Source organism: Coregonus lavaretus (assembly GCF_964263955.1).
Source record: "Coregonus lavaretus genome assembly, chromosome: 10".
Taxonomy (NCBI): domain Eukaryota; kingdom Metazoa; phylum Chordata; class Actinopteri; order Salmoniformes; family Salmonidae; genus Coregonus; species Coregonus lavaretus.
Window position 1 is genome coordinate 18,639,491 of NC_139997.1, and position 23,386 is coordinate 18,662,876.

The window sequence follows — 23,386 nt, forward strand, 5'->3', positions numbered from 1 at the left end:
TGTGAAATATCCGATTCCATGTGCTTTTGGCTGTTCAGACTGCAGGAAAAAGAACAGATTCGAATATGCAAATGAATAGGATTTGAGTTACTTCAAACGGCCAATGTGAACACAGCTTTCAAACCAGTTTCTGCAGTTGACAGTGTAGCCTAATTGAGGTTAGCTGGATGGGGCAGCCCATTATCCTCTGAGCACTGCAATTGGTGGGTTATAAAGAAGCTATACGGAACCTTTACAACCAGGTGTGCTCTTGAGCCAAAAGGGGTCCCCTAAATAGACAGAAAAAGTATTTGACAGAAAGCGGCACGTCTCCACACCCATTAGCAAAAAAAATTAACTGCCTGAAATATTGTGGTTTCATGAGTTAAGACATCAATATATAATGTGTAAATAAACCATACAGCCAACACTCAAGTCAAAATATCTGAAAAAACACAACAGCTACTAAACTTCCATGAATGCATCTTTAAGGTCATACCCCCTCACCACTTTTTCCAGAGGTTTAAGTGGATATGCCTGAATTAGTCATAAAGCTGATAATTTCACATTTGACCAATATTTCACACCACAATGATGTCCTCTCCCTTTCTCAGACAGAAACCAAGTAGGCCTATGTAACCGGTGTGAAATGGCTAGCTAGTTAACTGTGCGCGCTAGTAGCGTTTCAATCGGTGACGTCACTCGCTCTGAGACCTTGAAGTAGTTGTTTCCCTTCCCTTCCCTTGCATTGCAAAGCCCTCAGCTTTTGTGGAGCGATGGGTAATGGTGCTTCGAGGGTGACTGTTGTCGATGTGTGCAGAGGGTCCCTGGTACAAGCCCAGGTTGGGGCGAGGAGAGAGAGGAAGCAACACTGTTACACTACCATACCAGGTTTTAAACCTTTTTATTATGACAAATGTACAAGATCTTATTCATATGAAAGAAAATACAGTAAAGTTAACAAAAAGGTATTGAAGAGGAACAGACAAAACATAGACAACCAATCTAGGAGCTTATATTCATACACCAGACCTGCTTTGGTCTCCTCAGTCCTCCATATCTACCTGTAATAGACAATAATGAACAAACAATTTTGAATCATTGGCACCAACTTCCCCCCCCCCCAGCAGAGGACAGCCTGTAGTAGCTGACTGACACTGTCCCTCCCAACTACAGTATTTCTACCATTGATTTTTTAAAAATCCATCAGATGTAATTTCAAATGAAGTAGGCCCACTAACTATGTCAAACTCATGACATACAGGTGAGAAACTTCATCTCTAAGGAACATTACATCAGAAACCGTACATTTCTTCATCCCAAAACAATGGTAAACCAACCCTAGTCATGTGTCAAATTCCCACAATTGAACTGCCAGTAGAAGCTTAGGAGTAGTCACCTAATCTTGTGGTAACTGTAGTCAATATTACCATGTTAGCGGAGTGCATTGCAGGCAGCACAGAAACAGCATTTTGCCTCGGAAATCATCCTTTACTTCAAACTGTAATCAAACATTGTGATCAACCAAAAATAATAAGAGAAGTTTACCATCGGTGATGAACACATGCCAACACTATTTTACAAAATACAATTTACAAACAGGCTTAATTTCTTAATTCGAGCACATTTATCTTGAACTGTTCCTATGATTCTGACGATGGCCACCTTTGCTTGTGTCCAGGGTCTTGTTTATTGGGGCACAACGGAAAACAAAAACAAGCGTTTCTTATTGGACAAGTTCAGTTAGTACCTCCCCAATTCACTGTTTTCTTTCATTTTGTGCCTACTGAACACAACCCAGCAGTCCTCCCAGGTATAGTCCATGCCTCCAGTGGTTGGTTTATGCTCTTCTGTCCAGTAGCAGGACTCAAGGAACACTGCTGAGCAAAGGAGTTTAGAGGTCTGTGGTTATTGAACCTCGCAAATCCTTAGGGCTGTCGGCGCATAAGTCTACACATAACAAAATGATATCCAACAAACATGCCAGCTCGCCAATGAATTCATTCCGAAACAGTTGTGCCAATATCACAACTCCTCTACAAGGAATACAATTATAAAGAGACGCAATCGTAAAGAATTGCTAAATAGTTTTTTCCAGGATAAAAAGAAATTGCCTCTAAATATATAGGCCTATTACAGTAAAAACCACAGATACACACACTAACATCAGAGGTCAATTTAGTTCCTACTGAGGTTTTTCTGGACCATTTCCCCAAACAAATTGCATTCTGGTATATCATTCCCAAACAAAGATTAATCCAGCATGCCTTTAATTCATAATCCTCTTGATTTGAGGCCAGGGCCTGTACTCACAGTCTCAGAATAGGAGTGCTGATATAGGATCAGTTTTACCTTTTAGATCATAATGAATAAGATTATATGGACAGCACTCCTACTGAGACACTTTTTGAATACAGGCCCAGAAAGTCAGTGATTTAACCTGACCTCAAAATGTAACCTTAAAACCAAAATGAGCTCCTATTTGAGAACAGACAAAGGGTAGGCTTTCTGAGATCGGAGAGAGGTTTATTTCGTTGATGCAGTAAAGATGTAGAGGGGAGACTAGAGCGAGCGTGGTGTTCTCTACAACCAACACTGCACCCTGGTGGTGGCAGAGGGTTACCAAAAGACCAGGGGAAGAAATCTGACAAAAAAATTAACTTCAAAATAATAGTCTGATGAACAACGACAGGTGTACTCAATAAGTACCTCTACTTTCCAGGTTTTGAACCTACACACAGTATTGACTAGAAGGTACAAAGGAAACATTATGCCACTTGATGGTTTGCTAGGTAGGAAAACGATACAAGTGAAGGAGGGTTTGATATACATTATTATAAAAACACAACGTAAAATAATGGTTAAAATGCTGACATGGTTATACTAAAGTCTCACGATTGGGATGGACAGAGAAAATTGGCAGAGTTTTCTGTAAATACTTAGTGATTTCACACGTAACAAATCCCTTTAAATATTAGCATATTAAAACATTTGTCTAAAACATGGGCATTTAATCCATTGATAGTGTTGGCAGCACACACTTTAAAATAATATTTATATATGTATACAAAAACTAAACTAGGGTTTTTAGAAACCGGTGCATGCGCACACGTTAGATGTGAGAAGACCAGGATTGGTATACTCTAGTTGGTCACATTATATACACTCAAACTTCCATTTAAAAGGAAAGTCTTGTAAATGTGGTGGTGGTTAACAGATTTTAATGTTGACTAAATGACACCTGTAATTTGGCATGATGCACTGAGTAGCTGCCTTGATATTGTTTCGTATCAATAATGAATGAATTAAAAACAGTCAATACCACCTGATGAAAACATTTGATTTAAAAAAAAAGAGGATATACGTGACAGTTCAACGTTACAATACTTTGGGTAAAAACAACTCGGTGACGAATACTATTTTGGAGATTGTAATTACAAAAAAGTATGGGAACGGTTGTGGGTTCTGGTCACCCAGTCTGTCTATTAAAAAAAGCTGTTTCTAGGATGATGATGATGGTTCTGTGTCCTGTTTTCTCATGGGAATTCTGACTTAAACTCTGTTGCGCTCATGCTTTTCATCCAATGCATGTTGTAAATGGTCTAAAGGTGGGAAACCTGCGTAATGTTTTAGTTTATCAAACAACTGACTAATAGAATTGAACACATCAAAACAAATAATACATTGTTTGATCGATGTAGGAAGATTAGAAAGACATTCATATTAAATGTTTGGGGAAAAGAGCAGGGGATAAAAACAATGATTGGTTTCCAGCAGTCGATCCACAAAACTATGACAATTTAAGTTGTTAATGGAATGCAGTTTGACCCCTGACCTCTGCCATCTTCTATTCTCATATACAAATTTAGAAATCTTACAAGTGGTAATGGTATACACACAACTACTAGAATGGCTTACCAATATTTTTTTTCTTTCTTTGTAAGCCATTCTCGTGACCTTTGTCATTGTTGTTTAGCACCCCTCCATTCCTTTGTTTGCTGAAGCGTGGAGGCCCACCTGAACTAATACACATCTACTTCCTACAAACAATGAATTATATCCTACAATAAGATGTCCTCTTTCCCAGGCAGGAACACTGAGGAGCCTCTCAGGAGAACAGGTCGTCATGGGTTGTGTTCTTATTGGACAAGTCTAGTTCCTCCCAGTTTCTGTCTGCTTTCTTCCGTTTGGGGCCTAATGAACAAAACCATGAAGTTGGGAGATGGACTCTTTGTAAGGTGGGGTCATGTGGGGTAGGAAACCCTGGAAGTTTGCTGGAGAAACAGGTAGATTCATTTGTGTGTCATTTACAGTCAAGTATCTGACCCGCATGTCCATCGGTGACAGAGTACGGAGGATAAGACAATGCTAATTCACGTGCCACAAAACAACCTTTAGAGTTAGTGCTCTCAATGACTGTACAATCCCACTGCGAGAGGTGCGAAGAGAATTAACTTCTCCCCGTAAGGCATCCAGTTCATATGGATGGATGGGGCCACACTGATGAGGGGACAAGGAGGATGAATAAAATAAAAATAAACACAAAAGGACAGAAGTATACTCTGTGGACGACTTCAGTGGAGAAAAAACAACATCATATAAAAAAATACAATACTACAGAAAATAATAAACGTACAACTTGATTTTACAACACATCACTGTTGCAGACAAAGTCCACCAGGTCTGTGACTCCCAGCAGATCGTCCTCATCATCGTCCTGTGGCGCCAACTCCAGTCCGTTGGGCGCTATGGTGACGGCTGTGGCCCCAGGTTTTTGGGGCCCAATGTGAGCCAGGCTCTCCAGGGCCTTGATGGGACTCTGTCCATTGGTTGGGGGGTGCAGCTCCACCAGGTTGTAGTCCAATGAGCTGGCTCCCTTCCCCAGCACCCCCCCTTCCTCCTCTTCCTTTGTTTCTTCCTTATCCTCCTCCTTGTCAGAGTCGTCCGAGTCGATGCGGTTCACACGCTTGCGGACTGGACGCTCTCCCTCCGATGATTCGTCGGAATCGTCATCGTCTTCCTCGGAGGCTCGCCTCCGTTTCAGCGAGAGGCGTCTGCGGCGCTGCTGGGACTCTTCCTCAGATGAGTCGGCCCTCCTCTTCAACCTAGTCCTCTCCCTCTTGTCGTCGTCCGAGCCTCTGGAGGAGCTTGCTGAAAGAACCAGGCATATGGAAACAGTGGACGTTAGGTAAAACCATATTGTTAATATCAGTTAAAGTAATGGCCAATGAGGACTCATTTAAGAATCTAATTCATATGACTTACACACACTACAGAAAAAGTACACACACACACTACAGAAAACCTACGCTAATAGCATGAGGCAAAAAGTGCGTGTCTAGAAAAAAACGTCTGGCTGACCTTCGCTGTCGGAGCTGGCGAGGCGCTTCCGCGGTTTGACTTTGTCCCGGTTGGTGCCGGCCTTGGAGCCGTCCGAGTCGCCGGACGACTCGCAGTAGTTGACCTGCTTCTTTGTATGACTCCGGCGGGATCGGCGTCGGCTACAGTCCAGGTCGCTATCGCTGAACTCGCTGGAGCCCTCCGACACTAGTTAAACAGGTCATCACAGATAGAGAGCCAGTCAACACAGAGAGCCACGTCACAGGGCCGCCAACACATACAGTTGAAGTCGGAAGTTTATATACACCTTAGCCAATTACATTTAAACTCAGTTTTTCACAATTCCTGACATTTTATCCTAGTAAAAGGATCAGTTAGGATCACCACTTTATTTTAAGAATGTGAAATGTCAGAATAATAGTAGAGAGAATGATTCATTTCAGCTTTTATTTCTTTCATCACATTCCCAGTGGGTCAGAAGTTTACATACACTCAATTAGTATTTGGTGGCATTGCCCACAAATTTTCCATAGGATTGAGGTCAGGGCTTTGTGATAGCCACTCCAATACCTTGACTTTGTTGTCCTTAAGCCATAACTTTGGAAGTATGCTTGGGGTCATTGTCCATTTGGAAGACCCATTTGCGACCAAGCTTTAACTTCCTGACTGATGTCTTGAGATGTTGCACATAATTTTCCTTCCTCATGATGCCATCTATTTTGTGAAGTGCACCTGTCCCTCCTGCAGCAAAGCACCCCCACAGCATGATGCTGCCACCCCCGTGCTTCATGGTTGGGATGGTGTTCTTCGGCTTGCTTGCAAGCATCCCCCTTTTTCCTCCAAACATAACGATGGTCATTATGGCCAAACAGTTATATTTTTGCTTCATCAGACCAGAGGACATTTCTCCAAAAAGTACGATCTTTGTCCCCATGTGCAGTTGCAAACCGTAGTCTGGCTTTTTTATGGCGATTTTGGAGCAGTGGCTTCTTTCTTGCTGAGCGGCCTTTCATGTTATGTCGATATAGGACTCGTTTTACTGTGGATATAGATACTTTTATACCTGTTTCCTCCAGCATCTTCACAAGGTCCTTTGCTGTTGTTCTGGGATTGATTTGCACTTTTCGCACCAAAGTACGTTAATCTCTAGGAGACAGAACACGTCTCCTTCCTGAGCGGTATGACGGCTGCGTGGTCCCATGGTGTTTATACTTGCGTACTATTGTTTGTACAGATGAATGTGGTACCTTCAGGCGTTTGGAAATTGCTCCCAAGGATGAACCAGACTTGTGGAGGTCTACACTTTTTTTTTCCTGAGGTCTTGGCTGATTTCTTTTGATTTTCCCATGATGTCAAGCAAAGAGGCACTGAGTTTGAAGGTAGGCCTTGAAATACATCCACAGGTACACCTCCAATTGACTCAAATTATGTCAATTAGCCTATCAGAAGCTTCTAAAGCCATGACATCATTTTCTGGATTTTTCCAAGCTGTTTAAAGGCACCGTCAACTTAGTGTATGTAAACTTCTGACCCACTGGAATTGTGATACAGTAAATTATAAGTGAAATAATCTGTCTGTAAACAATTGTTGGAAAAATTACTTGTGTCATGCACAAAGTAGATGTCCTAACCGACTTGCCAAAACTATAGTTTGTTAACAAGAAATTTGTGGAGTAGTTCATGTAAACTTCCGACTTCAACTGTACCTATTGGTCTTTAATAGGACAATTACAAAAGCAACACTCAAAATGTCATTATGTCAGATGTTTTCAGACCATTACATTTTTATAATATCAAGATGGATCCATGTCCCACCCAATCGGCTGTCTAACCACTGTACTGAAAGCCTCAACCCCAAATTAGTGGAAAAGATAAGCGCCACAAATCAGGACCTTTTCAAATTATTTTGGATTGTGGCATAAAGCGGAATCTACAAAACAGATGGCCTGGAACTTGTCTCGGGAGAAGACCACTTTTGAGAACTGAAAACATCTAACAAAGTTTAATTCTGGAGTGTGATGTCCCTTCAAACAACAAAGAGGAATTGACGACACCAACATACTAATTTCTTCCTCATCTTCCTCACTCGTCTCCTCCTCTTCATCGTCTGAGTACCCTCTCGCTCTGCGGCGCCTTCGCAGCCGAGTGCTCCTTTGACGTTTGGCCGGCCTCCTTGTCCTGGCAGTTCTGCGTCGCGTGCTGCCAAAGTCACTGTCGTCGTTAGAGTCGACTGCCGCTTCGCTCTCTGCATCGCTCTTGTCTGACGCCACAAACTCCTCTTCCTCCGTACTACACGTAAAAGTGTGCAGGGGGGAGAGAAGAAAATGAGACACATTAATTCAACAACACCTTTGTGGCTGTAATAGCTGTCAATGAAGTGGTACCTTGGGTTGTGTTCATTATGGCACCCAACAGAAAACATAAAAAAACTTTTGCAATGGAAAACAAAAAAGTCCAAGTAGTCCCTCTGTGTTTCAGTCCGTTGTCTTCCATTTGGTGCCTTATGAACACAACCCTGTCCTCCCTGTCCTGACTTATGCACCCCTACCTCCCACCCACCTGATGACCCTACCTGTCACTGAGACGGAACTCGTCCTCGCTCTCCTCCTCCTCCACAGTGCTGTCGCTGTCCAGGTCGTTGAGACGCCGGCGCTTCTTCCTGCGCTGGCCGGCGTTGGGACGCGGCGGGCGCCCGTTCTCCTTGCCCTCACCACCCTCTCCTGCTGCCAGGATAGTGGACATGTCCTTCCCTCTGCTATGGCCTGTGATGTTGGCCATGTCCTTGCCCCGACCAGCTCCTGTAGAGAGCAGCATACGTCAACATTTAGACAATCTGACAGGCACACATTAACCCCCTAGAGTCGATTGACGAACCGGTGCGTCAATCTAAGTTACATAACAAAAAAACCCCATCAAGATCTGTCCGTTTAAGCTAGAGATCGTTTTTTTGCATTGGATGAGTCTCTATCTACTGCGTCTGACAGTGTCGTACTTCCGCATCTGCGGTGAAAAGTGGCAGAGCTAGAGCGGTGTCTGTCAGACCACGAGACATCGCGAAAATCGTTCTTCTCACGAAAACGTCTGTAGCGTCCGAACGGTTTGACCTATAAACTATTATATGGAAAGGAGAGACTCTCACGAACATGATGGTGTTCTTTGTTTTGCTCTACGACCCCCACAAAGTGTCACGGGACTTGTCTGAATGTAACTGTTACCGGTTTTAAAAAACGAATGGAAGTATGAAGGTAGTTTTGTGCCGACCCCATAAAAAGGGATTAAATATGTGTAAAAAAAAGGATATATATAAACTCAGAAAGGTCCTCTCACTGTCAACTGCGTTTATTTTCAGTGTAAATATTTGTATGAACACAACAAGATTCAACAACTGAGACATTAACTGAACAAGTTCCACAGACATGTGACTAACAGAAATGGAATAATGTGTCCCTGAACAAAGGGGGGGTCAAAATCTAAAGTAACAGTCAGTATCTGGTGTGGCCATCAGCTGCATTAAGTACTGCAGTGCATCTCCACCTCATGGACTGCACCAGATTTGCCAGTTCTTGCTGTGAGATGTTACCCCACTCTTCCACCAAGGCACCTGCAAGTTCCTGGACATTTCTGTGGGGGATGGCCCTAGCCCACACCCTCCGATCCAACAGGTCCCAGACGTGCTCAATGGGATTGAGATCCGGGCTCTCACTGGCCATGGCAGAACACTAACATTCCTGTCTTGCAGGAAATCATGCACAGAACGAGCAGTATGGCTGGTGGCATTGTCATGCTGGAGGGTCATGTCAGGATGAGCCTGCAGGAAGGGTCCCACATGAGGGAGGAGGATGTCTTCCCTGTAACACACAGCGTTGAGATTGCCTGCAATGACAACAAGCTCAGTCCGATGATGCTGTGACACACTGCTCCAGACCATGACGGACCCTCCACCTCCAAATCGATCCCGCTCCAGAGTACAGGCCTCGGTGTAACACTCATTCCTTTGACAATAAACGCGAATCCGACCATGACCCCTGGTGAGACTAAACCGCGACTCGTCAGTGAAGAGCACCTTTTGCCAGTCCTGTCTGGTCCAGCGACGGTGGGTTTGTGCCCATAGGCGACGTTGTTAACGGTGATGTCTGGTGAGGACCTGCGTTACAACAGGCCTACAAGCTCTCATTCCAGCCTCTCTCAGCCTATTGCGTTGTGAAATAACACATATGGAATCATGTAGTGACCAAATAAGTGTTAAACAAATCAAAATATATTTTATATTTGAGATTCTTCAAATAGCCACCCTTTGCCTTGCTGACATCTTTGCACACTCTTGGCATTCTCTCAACCAGCTTCATGAAGTAGTCACCTGGAATGCATTTCAATTAACCGGTGTGCCTTCTTAAAAGTTAATTTGTGGAATTTCTTCCTTCTTAATGCGTTTGAGCCAATCAGTTGTGTTGTGACAAGGTAGGGGAGGTATACAGACGATAGCCCTATTTAGTAAAAGAAACAGCTCAAATAAGCAAAGAGAAACTACAGTCCATCATTACTTTAAGACATGAATGTCAGTCAATACGGAACATTTCAAGAACTTTGAAAGTTTCTTCAAGTGCAGTTGCAAAACCATCAAGCGCTATGATGAAACTGGCTCTCATGAGGACCGCCATAGGAATGGAAGACCCAGAATTACCTCTGTTGCAGAGGATAAGTTCATTAGAGTTACCAGCCTCAGAAATTGCAGCCCAAATAAATGCTTCACAGAGTTCAAGTCACAGACACATCTCAACATCAACTGTTCAGATGGGACTGTGTGAATCAGGCCTTCATGGTCAAATTGCTGCAAAGAAACAACTACTATAGGACACCAATAAGAAGAAGAGACCTGCTTGGGCCAAGAAACAAACTTTGGTCTGGAGTCCAAATTTGAGATTTTTGGTTCCAACCGCCGTGTCTTTGTGAGACGCGGTGTGGGTAAACGGATGATCTCTGCATGTGTATTTTCCAACATAAAGCATGGAGGAGGTGGTGTTATGGTGTGGGGGTGCTTTGATGGTGACACTGTCTGTGATTTAATTAGAATTCAAGGCACACTTAACCAGCATGGCTACCACATCATTCTGCAGCGATACGCCATCCCATCTGGTTTGCGATTAGTGGGACTATAATTTGTTTTTCAACAGGACAATGACCTAAAACACACCTCCAGGCTGTGTAAGGGCTATTTGACCAACAAGGAGAGTGATGGAGTGCTGCATCAAATGACCTGGCCTCCACAATCAGCCGACCTCAACCCAGTTGAGATGGTTTGGGATGAGTCGGACGGCAGAGTGAAGGAAAAGCAGCCAACAAGTGCTCAGCATATGTGGGAACTGATTTTGTACGTTTGCCCACTGACAAAGAAATGATCAGTCTATAATTTTAATGGTAGGTTTATTTGAACAGTGAGAGACAGAATAACAACAAAATAATCCAGAAAAACGCATGTCAAAAATGTTATAAATTGATTTGCATTTTAATGAGGGAAATAAGTATTTGACCCCCTCTCAATCAGAAAGAATTCTGTCTCCCAGGTGTCTTTTATACAGGTAACGAGCTGAGATTAGGAGCACACTCTTAAATGGAGTGCTCCTAATCTCAGCTTGTTACCTGTATAAAAGACACCTGTCCACAGAAGCAATCAATCAATCAGATTCCAAACTCTCCACCATTGCCAAGACCAAAGAGCTCTCCAAGGATGTCAGGGACAAGATTGTAGACCTACACAAGGCTGGAATGGGCTACAAGACCATCGCCAAGCAGCTTGGTGAGAAGGTGACAACAGTTGGTGCAATTATTCGCAAATGGAAGAAACACAAAAGACCTGTCAATCTCCCTCGGCCTGGGGCTCCATGCAAGATCTCACCTTGTGGAGTTGCAATGATCATGAGAACGGTGAGGAATCAGCCCAGAACTACACGGGAGGATCTTGTCAATGATCTCAAGGCAGCTGGGACCATAGTCACCAAGAAAACAATTGGTAACACACTACGCCGTGAAGGACTGAAATCCTGCAGCGCCGGCAAGGTCCCCTGCTCAAGAAAGCACATATACAGGCCCGTCTGAAGTTTGCCAATGAACATCTGAATGATACAGAGGAGAACTGGGTGAAAGTGTTGTGGTCAGATGAGACCAAAACCGAGCTCTTTGGCATCAACTCAACTCGCCGTGTTTGGAGGAGGAGGAATGCTGCCTATGACCCCAAGAACACCATCCCCACCGTCAAACATGGAGGTGGAAACATTATGCTTTGGGGGTGTTTTTCTGCTAAGGGGACAGGACAACTTCACCGCATCAAAGGGACGATGGACAGGGCCATGTACCGTCAAATCTTGGGTAAGAACCTCCTTCCCTCAGCCAGGGCATTGAAAATGGGTCGTGGATGGGTATTCCAGCATGACAATGACCTAAAACACATGGCCAAGGCAACAAAGGAGTGGCTAAAGAAGAAGCACATTAAGGTCCTGGAGTGGCCTAGCCAGTCTCCAGACCTTAATCCCATAGAAAATCTGTGGAGGGAGCTGAAGGTTCGAGTTGCCAAACGTCAGCCTCGTAACCTTAATGACTTGGAGAAGATCTGCAAAGAGGAGTGGGACAAAATCCCTCCTGAGATGTGTGCAAACCTGGTGGCCAACTACAAGAAACGTCTGACCTCTGTGATTGCCAACAAGGGTTTTGCCACCAAGTACTAAGTCATGTTTTGCAGAGGGGTCGAATACTTATTTCCCTCATTAAAATGCAAATCAATTTATAACATTTTTGACATGTGTTTTTCTGGATTTTTTTGTTGTTATTCTGTCTCTCACGATTCAAATAAACCTACCATTAAAATGATAGACTGATCATGTCTTTGTCAGTGGGCAAACGTACAAAATCAGCAGGGGATCAAATACTTTTTTCCCCCTCACTGAAATTATATATATATATATATATATATATATATATATATATATATATATATATATATATATATATTACACACACACACACACACACATAGTGCATTCGGAAAGTATGAATCTACACACAATACCCCATAATGACAAAGTAAAAACTGGTTTTTAGAAATGTATGCTAAGTTAAAGATTTAAAAAATGGAAATATTACATTTACATAAGCATTCAGACCCTTCACTCAGTACTTTGTTGAAGCACCTTTGGCAGAGATTACAGCCTCGAGTCTTCTTGGGTATGACGCTACAAGCTTGGCACACCTGTATTTGGGGAGTTTCTCCCTTTCTTCTCAAGCTCTGTCAGGTTGGATGGGGAGCTTCGCTGCACAGCTATTTTCAGGTCTCTCCAGAGATGTTCGATCGGGTTCAAGTCCGGGCTCTGGGTGGGCCACTCAATGACATTCAGAGACTTGTTGCAGAGATGGTTGTCCTTCTGGAAGATTCTCCCAACTCCACAGAGGAACTCTGGAGCTCTGTCAGAGTGACCTTCGGGCCCTTATCCCCCGATTGCTCAGTTTGACCGGGCGGCCAGTTCTAGGAAGAGTGTTGGTGGTTCCAAACATCTTCCATTTAAGAATGATGGAGGCTACTGTTCTTGGGGACCTTCAATGCTGCAAAAGCTTTTTGGTACCATTCCCCAGATCCGTGCCTCGACACAATCCTATCTCGGAGCTCTACGGACAATTCCTTCGACCTCATGGCTTGGTTTTTTCTCTGATATGCACTGTCAACTGTGGGGCCTTATATAGACAGGTGTGTGCCTTTCCAAATAATGTCCAATCAATTGAATTTACCACAGGTGGACACCAATCAAGTTGTAGAAACATCTCAAGGATGATCAATGGAAACAGGACGCACCTGAGCTGAATTTCGAGTCTCATAGCAAAGGGTCTGAATACTTATGTAAATAATTTCTCTGTTTGCAAAAATGTCTAAAAACCTATTTTCACTTTGTCATTATGGGGTATTGTGTGTAGATTGATAAGGGATTTTTTATATACATTTTATAATAAGGCTTTAACGTAACAAAATGTGGGAAAAGTCAAGGGGTCTGAATACTTTCCGAATGCACTGTATATATTCCCTGAGTTTTTTTTTATATCTCCTAGATTTAGGACAGACACTTCAAAACCTTGTTTCTTATGATACATTTTTTTACTGTCCTGTTTGCCATTCATGAATGTGTTATTCAATGCGTTTCTATTGGCTTTAGTCAAATGTTTTATATATATATATATATATATATATATATATATATATATATATATATATATATATATATATATATATATATATATATATATATATATTTTATACCTGAAGGGGTCCTAAAATTCCAAATCAAATAGCTAAAATGATCCATAGTATGACCATCTTAAAGCAATTCTACATGAGTTAAAAGGCTGAGGCTGTTTCATTCAGGGTAGATGTTCCCTCCTTTGCCCTCGTTCACTCTCAACGAATCTAAAATGAAACGCAGCCTCAGACTTGACCCTTCATAACCCTTTTAAAGCTTGAACAGTGCACAATTACCAGGGGTGCACAGGTGAAATGCTGCAGACAGAAATAATTTCAGAACATCAATAAAACTAAGAGACATTGAATTAAATTCATAATTCTGTGACTGTTGCCAGATTCCATAATGTCCTCCAACTGTACCTCCACCATCAGCCTCTCTGATGTCTTCTTCAATTGCCTCCTCGATAGCCTCATCAAATTCATCAAACCTGCAAACAAGACGTTGAAATTATTCAGGGACTTAACAGCCACCATATTGAAACAATAAATAAAGACCAGCCACACATACAATTTTTTCATAACCATGAGTTTAGTACAGAGTTCATACCTGTAACTTATGCTTTTCTTTGCCCTTGTCGACCTTCGACCCAAGCTCTTGCTTTTCTCTTTCTTCTCTTTTTTCTCCTTCTTCACCACTTCTTCCTCCTTTTCTTCCTCTACCTCCAACTGAAATGAGAGTTGGCAATGTGTCAGTACACTATAGGAAGCAATAAGTCTAGGCTAGGCAGTGAACGGTGTGACAGACCATTTTCAAGGATGTCCAACAAACACACTGAATTCTGGATGTGTTGCAATTGACTTTCATGACGGTATAACCATAACAATCAAATGCTACTTACAGAGGGAGTGATGATGTTTTCAACACTTATTCCAACATAGACCAAACGTTCTTTTCTGGAGAGAGAAAATACAATAATTTAATTTAAAACAACTTTTGATAGAATAAAAAAAAACTGCTTTCCCATTATCAAAGAGGCCCACGACCATTGTACAACAAGAAATGTTGAAGCAATGTAAGCTCCATTAAATGTTTGAGATGGATACACAGATCAGGGTGATTGGTTCGACAATACAACAAGCTCAATGCAATTCAGTGTAGACTCCAATTGCATGTGTTGTGGACTGAGCCTCATATTCTTTAATAATAACCCAACTAAATTTATATTTCTAGACCCAAGAGCTACATTATCTTCCGGTTGTCATTTGCTGTTTTACACCAAGGGTCATGGTTCAGAGGTTCTCACCTTCGCTCAGCGCGATCCCTCTTTTTCAGGGCAGTATCGAGATTACTAAGCTGCTCCTCAAGCTTGTCACAGAGTAGCTTCTGCAGGGGGTCACCAGGAGAGAGGGGTAAGAATGACAGAACACCACACATACACTCCCCTACATATTTATTTGGACAGTGAAGCTAAACCTTTTAATTTGGCTCTATACTCCAGCATTTTGGGTTTCAGATCAAATGTTTTATATGAGGCGACAGTACAGTTTGCCACCTTTTATTTGAGAGTATTTTCATACATACAGTACCTTCAGAATTTTTTATTTTTTTCCCTCACCCATCTACACACAATACCCCATAATGACACAGTGAAAACATGTTTTTAGATTTTTGTTTGCAAATTTCTTGAAAATGAAATACAGAAATCTATTTTACATAAGTATTCACATCCCTGAGTCAACACTTTGTAGAAGCACCTTTCGGCAGCGATTACAGCTGTGAGTCTTTCTGGGTAAGTCAAAGAGCTTTTCACACCTGGATTGTGCAACCTTTTACCATTATTCTTTTCAAAATTCTTCAAGCTCTGTCAAATTGGATGTTGGTCATTGCTAGACAACTATTTTTAGGTCTTGCCACATATTTTCAAGTAGATTTATGTCAAAACTGTAACTCAGCCAGTCCGGAACCTAAATGTTCTTCTTGGTTAGTAACTCCAGTGTAGATTTGGCCTTGTGTTTTAGGTTATTGTCCTGCTGAAAGGTGAATGTCTCCCAGTGTCTGGTGGAAAGCAGACTGAACCAGGTTTTCCCCTAGGATTTTGCCTGTGCTTAGCTCCATTTCATTTTTATCCTGAAAAAGTCCCCAGTCCTCCCATACCCATAACATGATGCAGCCACCGCTATGCTTGAAAATATGGTACTCAGTAGTGTGTTGTATTGGATTTGCCCCAAACATAACACTTTGTATTCAGGACAAAAAGTTAATTGCGTTGTCACATTTTGTGAGGTATTACTTTAGTGTCTTGTTGCAAACAGGATGCATGCTTTGGAATATTTTCTATTATGTACATGCTTCCTTCTTTTCACTCTCATTTAGGTTAGTATTGTGGAGTAACTGCAATGTTGTTGATCCATCCTCAGTTCTCCTATCACAGCCATTGAACTCTGCAACTGTTTTAAAGTCACCATCGGCCTCATGGTAAAATCCCTGAGTGGTTTCCTTCCTCTCCGGCAACTGAGTTAGGAAGGACACCTCTATATTTGTAGTGACTGGGTGTATTGATACACCATATAAAGTGTAATGCATAACCTCACCATGCTCAAAGGGATATTCAATATCTTTTTTTTTTTTTACTAATCTACCAATAGGTGCCTTTCTTTGCATTGGAAAACCTCCCTGGTCTTTGTGGTTGAATCAGTGTTTGAAATGCACTGCTCAACTGAGGGACCTTACAGATAATTGTATGTGTGGGGTACAGAGATGAGCTAGTCATTTAAAAAAATCATATTATTGCACACAGAGTCCATGCAACTAATTATGCGACTTAAGCATATTTTTTACCCCTTAACTTATTTAGGCTTGCCATAACAAAGGGGTTTAATTCTTATTGACTGAAGACATTTCAGCTTTTCATTTTTAATAAATGTGTAAAAAATAAAAATAAAAACATAATTCCACTTTGACATTATGGGTTATTGTGTGTAGGTCAGTGACAAACAATCTCAATTTAATACATTTTAAATTCAGGCTGTAACACAACAACATTTTGAAAAAGTCAAGGGGTGTGAATACTTTCTGAAGGCACTCTGTTTGACCATTTAGAAATTAAAGCACTTTATGTATCTAATCCCCCCATTTGAAGGTGTCATAAGTATTTGGACAAATTCACTTATAGTGTATTACATTTATTCAAAAGTTGAGTATTTGGTCCCATATTCCTAACACGCAATGTTTACATTGTTGTCCTGTTGGAAGGTGACAATACATACTTGTTGGATGCATTTGTAGTTTGTTTTGTCATTTTGGAGTCACTTTTATTGTAAATAAGAATAGAATATGTTTCTAAACACATCTACATTAATGTGGATGCTACCATGATTACAGATAATCATGAATGAATCGTGAATAATGATGAGTGACAAAGTTACAGATGCACAAAGATCATGCCCCCAAACACGCTAACCTCTCACCATTACCAATAACGGGAGGTTAGCATTTTTTGATGGGTATGATATTTATGCCTCTAACTTTGTCACTCATCATTCTTCCCGATTCATGCACTCACGGTAGCATCCACATTAATGTAGAAGTGTTCAGAAATATATTCTATTCTTATTTACAATAAAAGTGACAAAATGACAAATTATTTCCCACTCATTTCTACTGGGCACCACATAATCCATATTTTACCATAGGTATGAGGTACTTTTCTGCATATGCTTCTGTTTTAACGCCAAACCCAGCACTGATGTGCGTGGCCAAAGAGCTCGATTTTCGTGTCATCTGACCATAGCACCATCTGGAGTTTGATAAACGGCATTGGTACTTGGATTGGAACCGGTGCTATGGTCAGATTGCATGAAAATAGAGCTCTCTAGCCACGCACACCAGTGGTGGGTTTGGCGTTAAAACAGAAGCATATGCAGAAAAGTACCTAATTCTTATGGTAAAATATGGTGGTGTATCTTTGATGTTATTAAACCCCTACAACTTATCCACAACGCTGCAGCCCGTCTGGTGTTCAACCTTCCCAAGTTCTCTCATGTCACCCCGCTCCTCCGCACACTCCACTGGCTTCCAGTTGAAGCTTGCATCTACTACAAAACCATGGTGCTTGCCTACGGAGCTGTGAGGGGAACAGCACCTCCTTACCTTCAGGCTCTGATCAGACCCTACACCCAAACGAGGGCACTACGTTCATCCACCTCTGGCCTGCTACCCCCCCTACCTCTACGGAAGCACAGTTCCCGCTCAGCCCAGTCAAAGCTATTCGCTGCTCTGGCACCCCAATGGTGGAACAAGCTCCCCCACGACGCCAGGACAGCGGAGTCACAACAGTAATCCTTCTACCCCCGCCCTCCCCCACAAAAAAAAAAAGGTGTGGTTGTCCCACTGGCTATCCTAAGTTGAATGCACCAATTTGTAAATCGCTCTGGATAAGAACGTCTGCTAAATGACTTAAATGTAATGGAGCTATTTTGCTTCCACTGGTCCTGGGGCATGTTTGCCAAAAACCTGGTTGCCTCTGCCAGGAGGCTGACACTTGGCCACAAGTGGATCTTCCATCAAGTCAATAACCCATAATCCACAAATATTATTTTAATTGACCACAAAATCAACATTTTGCAATGGCCATCTCAGTTTTGAACCCCATTGAAAACCTGTGGTTTGAATTGAAGAGGGCAGTCGATAAGAGCAGACAAAGGATATCAAGGATCTAGAAAGATTCTGTATGGAGGAATGGTCTAAGATCCCTCCCAACGTGTTCTCTAATCTCATAAAACATTTAAGAAAAAGGGCTGTGTCGTTATCTTCGCAAGGGGAGGGTGCAAGAGCATTGAAAACAGGGGTGCTAATAATTTTAACCCCATCTTTGAGATTTTTTTTGATTACTTGTTAAACAAAATCTCTCTCAGAATCTCTCCCAATCTTTTGGAGCATACAATATACTGTAGCTCAGTATTTATATTATTTATTTTATGCAGTCTTTTTTTGCTCATATTTATCAAGGGTTCCAATAATTATGGACCTGACTGCATGTATGAAAATACCCTCAAATAAAAGGTGACATTCTGTACTGTTGCCTCATAAAACATTTGATCTCAAATCCAAAATGCTGGAGTATAGAGTCAAATTAAAAGTTTTAGTTTCACTGTCCAAATAAATATGTAGGGGAGTGTATAGTCAAGCCATTAATTCAAAACATAGTGATGTGGCTAGCATCCAAACTGTAGTGCGACTACCGATTGTTTACCATCTGGTTGTTACTTACATGTTGGCAGGGTGGACAGAACCACTCCCCGTCTGGGATGATCATGAGAGGGGGTCTGAGGCAGGCCGTGTGGTAGCCGCTGTCACACGAGTCACATAGCAAGATCTGTGGGGGAAACACGAAGGGGGATTAGCTGGAACACATTATATGGTAGTCTTATCTGTCAGTGGAGATATATATTATGAATATAGTATAACCATGATTACAGCCCACCAGGGTTAGGGTCAATTCCATTTCAATTCCAGTCAATTCAGTTTCAATGAGGACCCACCAGCTCGGGATGGTTGGGGAGGCCGCAGTGTTTGCAGGGGTCTTCGTTAGGAGGGAGGTCATCATCCGAGGAGGTGTCAGAGTCATCGCTGTGCCTCTCTCTGTTCCTCCTCCTCCTCTTGCCCTTCTCCACCTTAAAGCTCTCATCACTGTCGTCCTCCTCGCTCTCCTCTTCGCTTGACTCGCTTTCATTGTCATCACCAGAACCATTCTTTTTGCGCCTTCGTGTTCGAGTGTTGGACCACCGGGTCTTTCTCCTCCGTCGCCCCTGAAAACAAAAGACCTCACCTCATTTTTGGATTTCACGAGGCTAATGTAGGACAGCATACACAAATTACTGAAGGCTGCCACTGTGAATCCCTGATCTAAAAGATACTGTTGATCCAAAAACATGCATTCACAATCCACCTGTAATATGAATGTAGAAATATCTGCAGTTACTGAAATAACTTACCTTAGATTTGGACTGTCCATCTTGATTAACCTTCTCTCTCGGTTTCCTCTCAACAGTTTTCTCCTCCTCGTCCTCCTCCTCCTTCTCCTCAGGGGGTGTGGTCTCTTTTTTCTCCAGCCTCCTGTCCTGGAACTCCACCCCCTTGGCGGTCGGCCTGCAAATCCTGGGTGACCTCCTCAGGGATCTCCCAGTCTCACCAGTATCGGACCCTGAGTCCCTCTCCTTTGTCTGGAGCTCAGCTTTCCTCCGGTGAGTAATCCCGCGTATTTTCAGGCGAATCCCCTCCTCTTGGATCTCTGATGTTGTTCCCGCATCCTTTTTTTCACTCTTGTCCTCATCCTCTTTATTCTCAGACCCCTTACTTGCTTTTGCCTCACCCGATTTCTCTGCTGCAGTTGAGTTTTCATCTTTCTCAGCACCATCATCCTCCTTTTTGTCGTCTTTCTTAGCCTGACTATCTTCCTTCCCATCCTCTTTTTTAGGGGATCCCTGTGTTGTGGCATCTTCCTTGATTACTTTGTCCTGGCTTTTGTCTGTCTCACCTTCAGTCTCAGTGAGAGATGATGCCTTCTTGCTGGTAGCCTGTTTTTCTGATGGTGCATTACAGTCCATGCGGTTTGAGTTTTTGATAGGCTCGCTCTCAGAATTCTCTCCACTTTTAACAGCCTTTTTTGTCCAGCCTTTATCGGCATATCCCCTAATATTTACATTGTCATCTGTTGACTTTTCCGAACTTATTTCCATAGGCTCCTCCTGTTTCCCCTCCACTGGGACAGCCTCTTTGAGAGAGGGTAATCGCTTGGCATCCTCAAAGGCGACACATTTCTCTCCTTTTGCTGCACTTGGCTTTATATCTGACAGTTTCTCCGTTTCTTTAGAGGCATCTGGTTTCTGTCCTTCAGAGCTTGAAGATTTCGCAATCTTTTTAGAGGCAGTCTCTGTGTTTTTAAGGGTAGCCGATTTCTCAGTGTCTTTAGGAGTAGCCGATTTCTCAGTGTCTTTAGGAGTAGCCGATTTCTCAGTGTCTTTAGGAGTAGCCGATTTCTCAGTGTCTTTAGGAGTAGCCGATTTTTCAGTGTCTTTAGGAGTAGCCGATTTCTCAGTGTCTTTAGGAGTAGTCAATTTCTCCACGTCTTTAGGGATAGGCGTAGCCGATTTAGCTGAATTCTCAGCGTCTGTAGGGGTAGCTGATTTCTCTGTGTCTTTAGGGGTAGCCGATTTCCCAGCGTCTTCAGACGTAGCCGATTTAGGCCATTTCTCAGCATCTTTATGTATAACTGATTTCTCAGTGTCTTTAGGAGTAGCCGATTTCTCAGTGTCTTTAGGAGTAGCCGATTTCTCAGTGTCTTTAGGAGTAGCCGATTTTTCAGTGTCTTTAGGAGTAGCCGATTTCTCAGTGTCTTTAGGAGTAGTCAATTTCTCCACGTCTTTAGGGATAGGCGTAGCCGATTTAGCTGAATTCTCAGCGTCTGTAGGGGTAGCTGATTTCTCTGTGTCTTTAGGGGTAGCCGATTTCCCAGCGTCTTCATACGTAGCCGATTTAGGCCATTTCTCAGCATCTTTGTGTATAACTGATTTCTTAGCGTCTTTAGGCGTAGCCGATTTCTCTGCGTCTTTAGCGGACGCAGATTTATCGGTGTATTTAGGGGTAGCCAATTTCTCTGCATCTTTAGGCGTAGCCGATTTAGCCGATTTCTCTGTGTATTTAGGTGTAGTCGATTTCAACATCTCTTTAGGGATACCCAATTTCTCTACCTTTTTGGGTTCTTCCAGTTGTGATTGGGTTGATTTCTCAGAGATGTCTGCCATCTCCACGTCTTTAGGGCCAGATTTTGTCTCAGTCACTGCCACAACAGCTCTCGTCTCCTCATCTTTACAGACAGCTGTTTTCTTAGAGTCTTTCTCCAGGACAGTTTTTTTCTTCACCTCAGGGGCTGCATTTGTATTTGTGCTTACAGCACTGACAGCAGGTTTCTCCTTGGTGACAGCTGACATAATGTCTTTAGGGGTATCACATTTCTCTGTATGTTTAGATGCCTCTGGTTTCACTGTCATTTTAATGACCAACGATTTATCATCAGTCTCTTTAGTGTTGTCCAGTTTCTCTGCTTCTTTATTGGGAACTGGTTTGTCTGCCTTTTTAAGGAATGAGGATGTATTGGTCTCTTTAGAGCTGGCCAGGTTCTTGGCATCTTTACTATTTTCTGAAATCTCTGTCTTTTTAATGACAGAAGATGTTTCGATATCTTTAAAATCATCACATTTCTCTGCACTCTCTTTGTTAGATGGTTTCTCTGTATTTTTTATGACTGCTGGCGTCTCAGTGCTTTTAGAGCTGTCTGGTTTCTCTGTAATGGGGTCAGGTCTCTCGGTTTGTTTAGTGATGACTGATGTTTCTGGGTTTTTAGGGTTCAACAGCTTTTCTGTAGCTTTTGTGATGGATGGTTTTTTAATCTCTTTCACTACAGAAAGGGGACAACTGTCTTTAGGGACAACTGTTTCCTTAAAGGCAGCCGAATTTACCTCTTGAAATGCAATTGATGAATCTGTTCCTTTAGTTTCATCTGGTTTTTGTGACTTACTAGATAAAGGGTTTTTATCTGTTTCTATTGATGTGGATGTCTTGTGTTCTGTACGACGCACTTTCACATCCCACTTGGATACCTTGACTTTTTGTTCCTCTTTACGATCAGAGGACTTTTCCGGTGGGCTTGTTGCATCCTTAGATGAAGTCAATGGCTTTGTCAGATGGGACAAAGACTTATCCTCTTTTATGGATGATTTATTCAGTGATTCCGTGCTTTCCATTTCTGCCTTTGGGGCTGGAACAGTTTTCTGTAGGTTTGTTTCATCAGCCATGGCCACCTCCATGGGCTCCTCAGTGTTGCTTGCCATCTCCCCTTTCTTTTTGTCCTTGTGCAGGGGCAGGTTTGTTTTCTCTTTTGCACTAGCTTCTGCTGCTTCACATTCTTCCCCAACAACAGCTTTTGTTTGCTGTTCTTTGCTATCAGCAGATTCTCTCTGTATTCCCATCTCCTTAGGAGATTCTCTCATCCCATTATTCACACTTTTTTCTGTGACAGGCTGAGCATCACCATTCACTTGATCACTTTTAGTCTCCATCGTCCCCACCAGGGCAACAGAGACCTCTTTACTTGACTCCTCAACTTTAGGAGCTTCTTTGACAGGAGCAACAGATGGGTTTCGCACAATGATTCTACTGCGACTGCCACTATTATCGAAATCTTCACTAAGTTTCATCTCTCTCTTTTTCAAGGGGATTTTGGCCTGCTGGTCATTCTTCATCACCCTTTGGAGTTCCTCTGCAGTCTTCCTCTTGGCTTCCTCAGTCTGTTCTATCTGTGGAGTCACATAAGGTTTCTCTGCAAGAGGCTCTGTAGCACCTGTGGCTGTGCTCTCCTTGGATTCTGACACCTCCATCGGCTCTTCTTTGATTGCCTGGGTGTTAATGGTGACCGTGTCATCCATCATTGACTTCTCTGATTGGCTTGTTGACTCTGACTCGGCTTGGTTGTCTTTGAGGCCATTCGATGGGGATTTGGCATCTGATACATCCGGTTTTGATTCCTCTGTTAGGGATTTTTTTTCTGTACTCTCTGTTTTTGGGGAGACTAAAGAAGCTGTATCCTTGGAGGGTTTGTCCTCTTCATCCTCTGAGGTATCCTCTGTCTTTTTAATGTCCCCTAATGGACAAAGGTATAATAAATAGGAATTGCAGTTACAACAGAATTATATATTAATAGAAAATAAAAGTACAACATTTATTACTGCATCTGTCAGGGAAATACGTTTTGTTCACTTTTGACAAAATAGATCCAAGGCAAATGACTGAAC

General features: G+C 42.4%; 1 protein-coding gene across 1 annotated transcript in view; it reads right to left on the minus strand.

Moving 5' to 3' along the window:
• Positions 1-871: 871 nt before the first annotated feature.
• The window catches only part of LOC311135988 (remodeling and spacing factor 1-like), a 58,514-nt gene continuing 35,999 nt past the window's right edge, over positions 872-23,386 (minus strand). Inside the window, exons 6-16 of the mRNA XM_084170033.1 lie at positions 19,532-23,235; positions 19,079-19,345; positions 18,808-18,912; positions 14,842-14,921; positions 14,437-14,491; positions 14,145-14,263; positions 13,958-14,025; positions 7,892-8,117; positions 7,382-7,608; positions 5,341-5,526; positions 872-5,130 (exon numbers count right to left, since the gene is read on the minus strand). Of these exons, the coding sequence (XP_084026159.1) occupies positions 4,625-5,130; positions 5,341-5,526; positions 7,382-7,608; positions 7,892-8,117; positions 13,958-14,025; positions 14,145-14,263; positions 14,437-14,491; positions 14,842-14,921; positions 18,808-18,912; positions 19,079-19,345; positions 19,532-23,235 (5,543 nt within the window). The 3' untranslated portion in view covers positions 872-4,624. The remainder of the gene's footprint in view (positions 5,131-5,340; positions 5,527-7,381; positions 7,609-7,891; positions 8,118-13,957; positions 14,026-14,144; positions 14,264-14,436; positions 14,492-14,841; positions 14,922-18,807; positions 18,913-19,078; positions 19,346-19,531; positions 23,236-23,386) is intronic.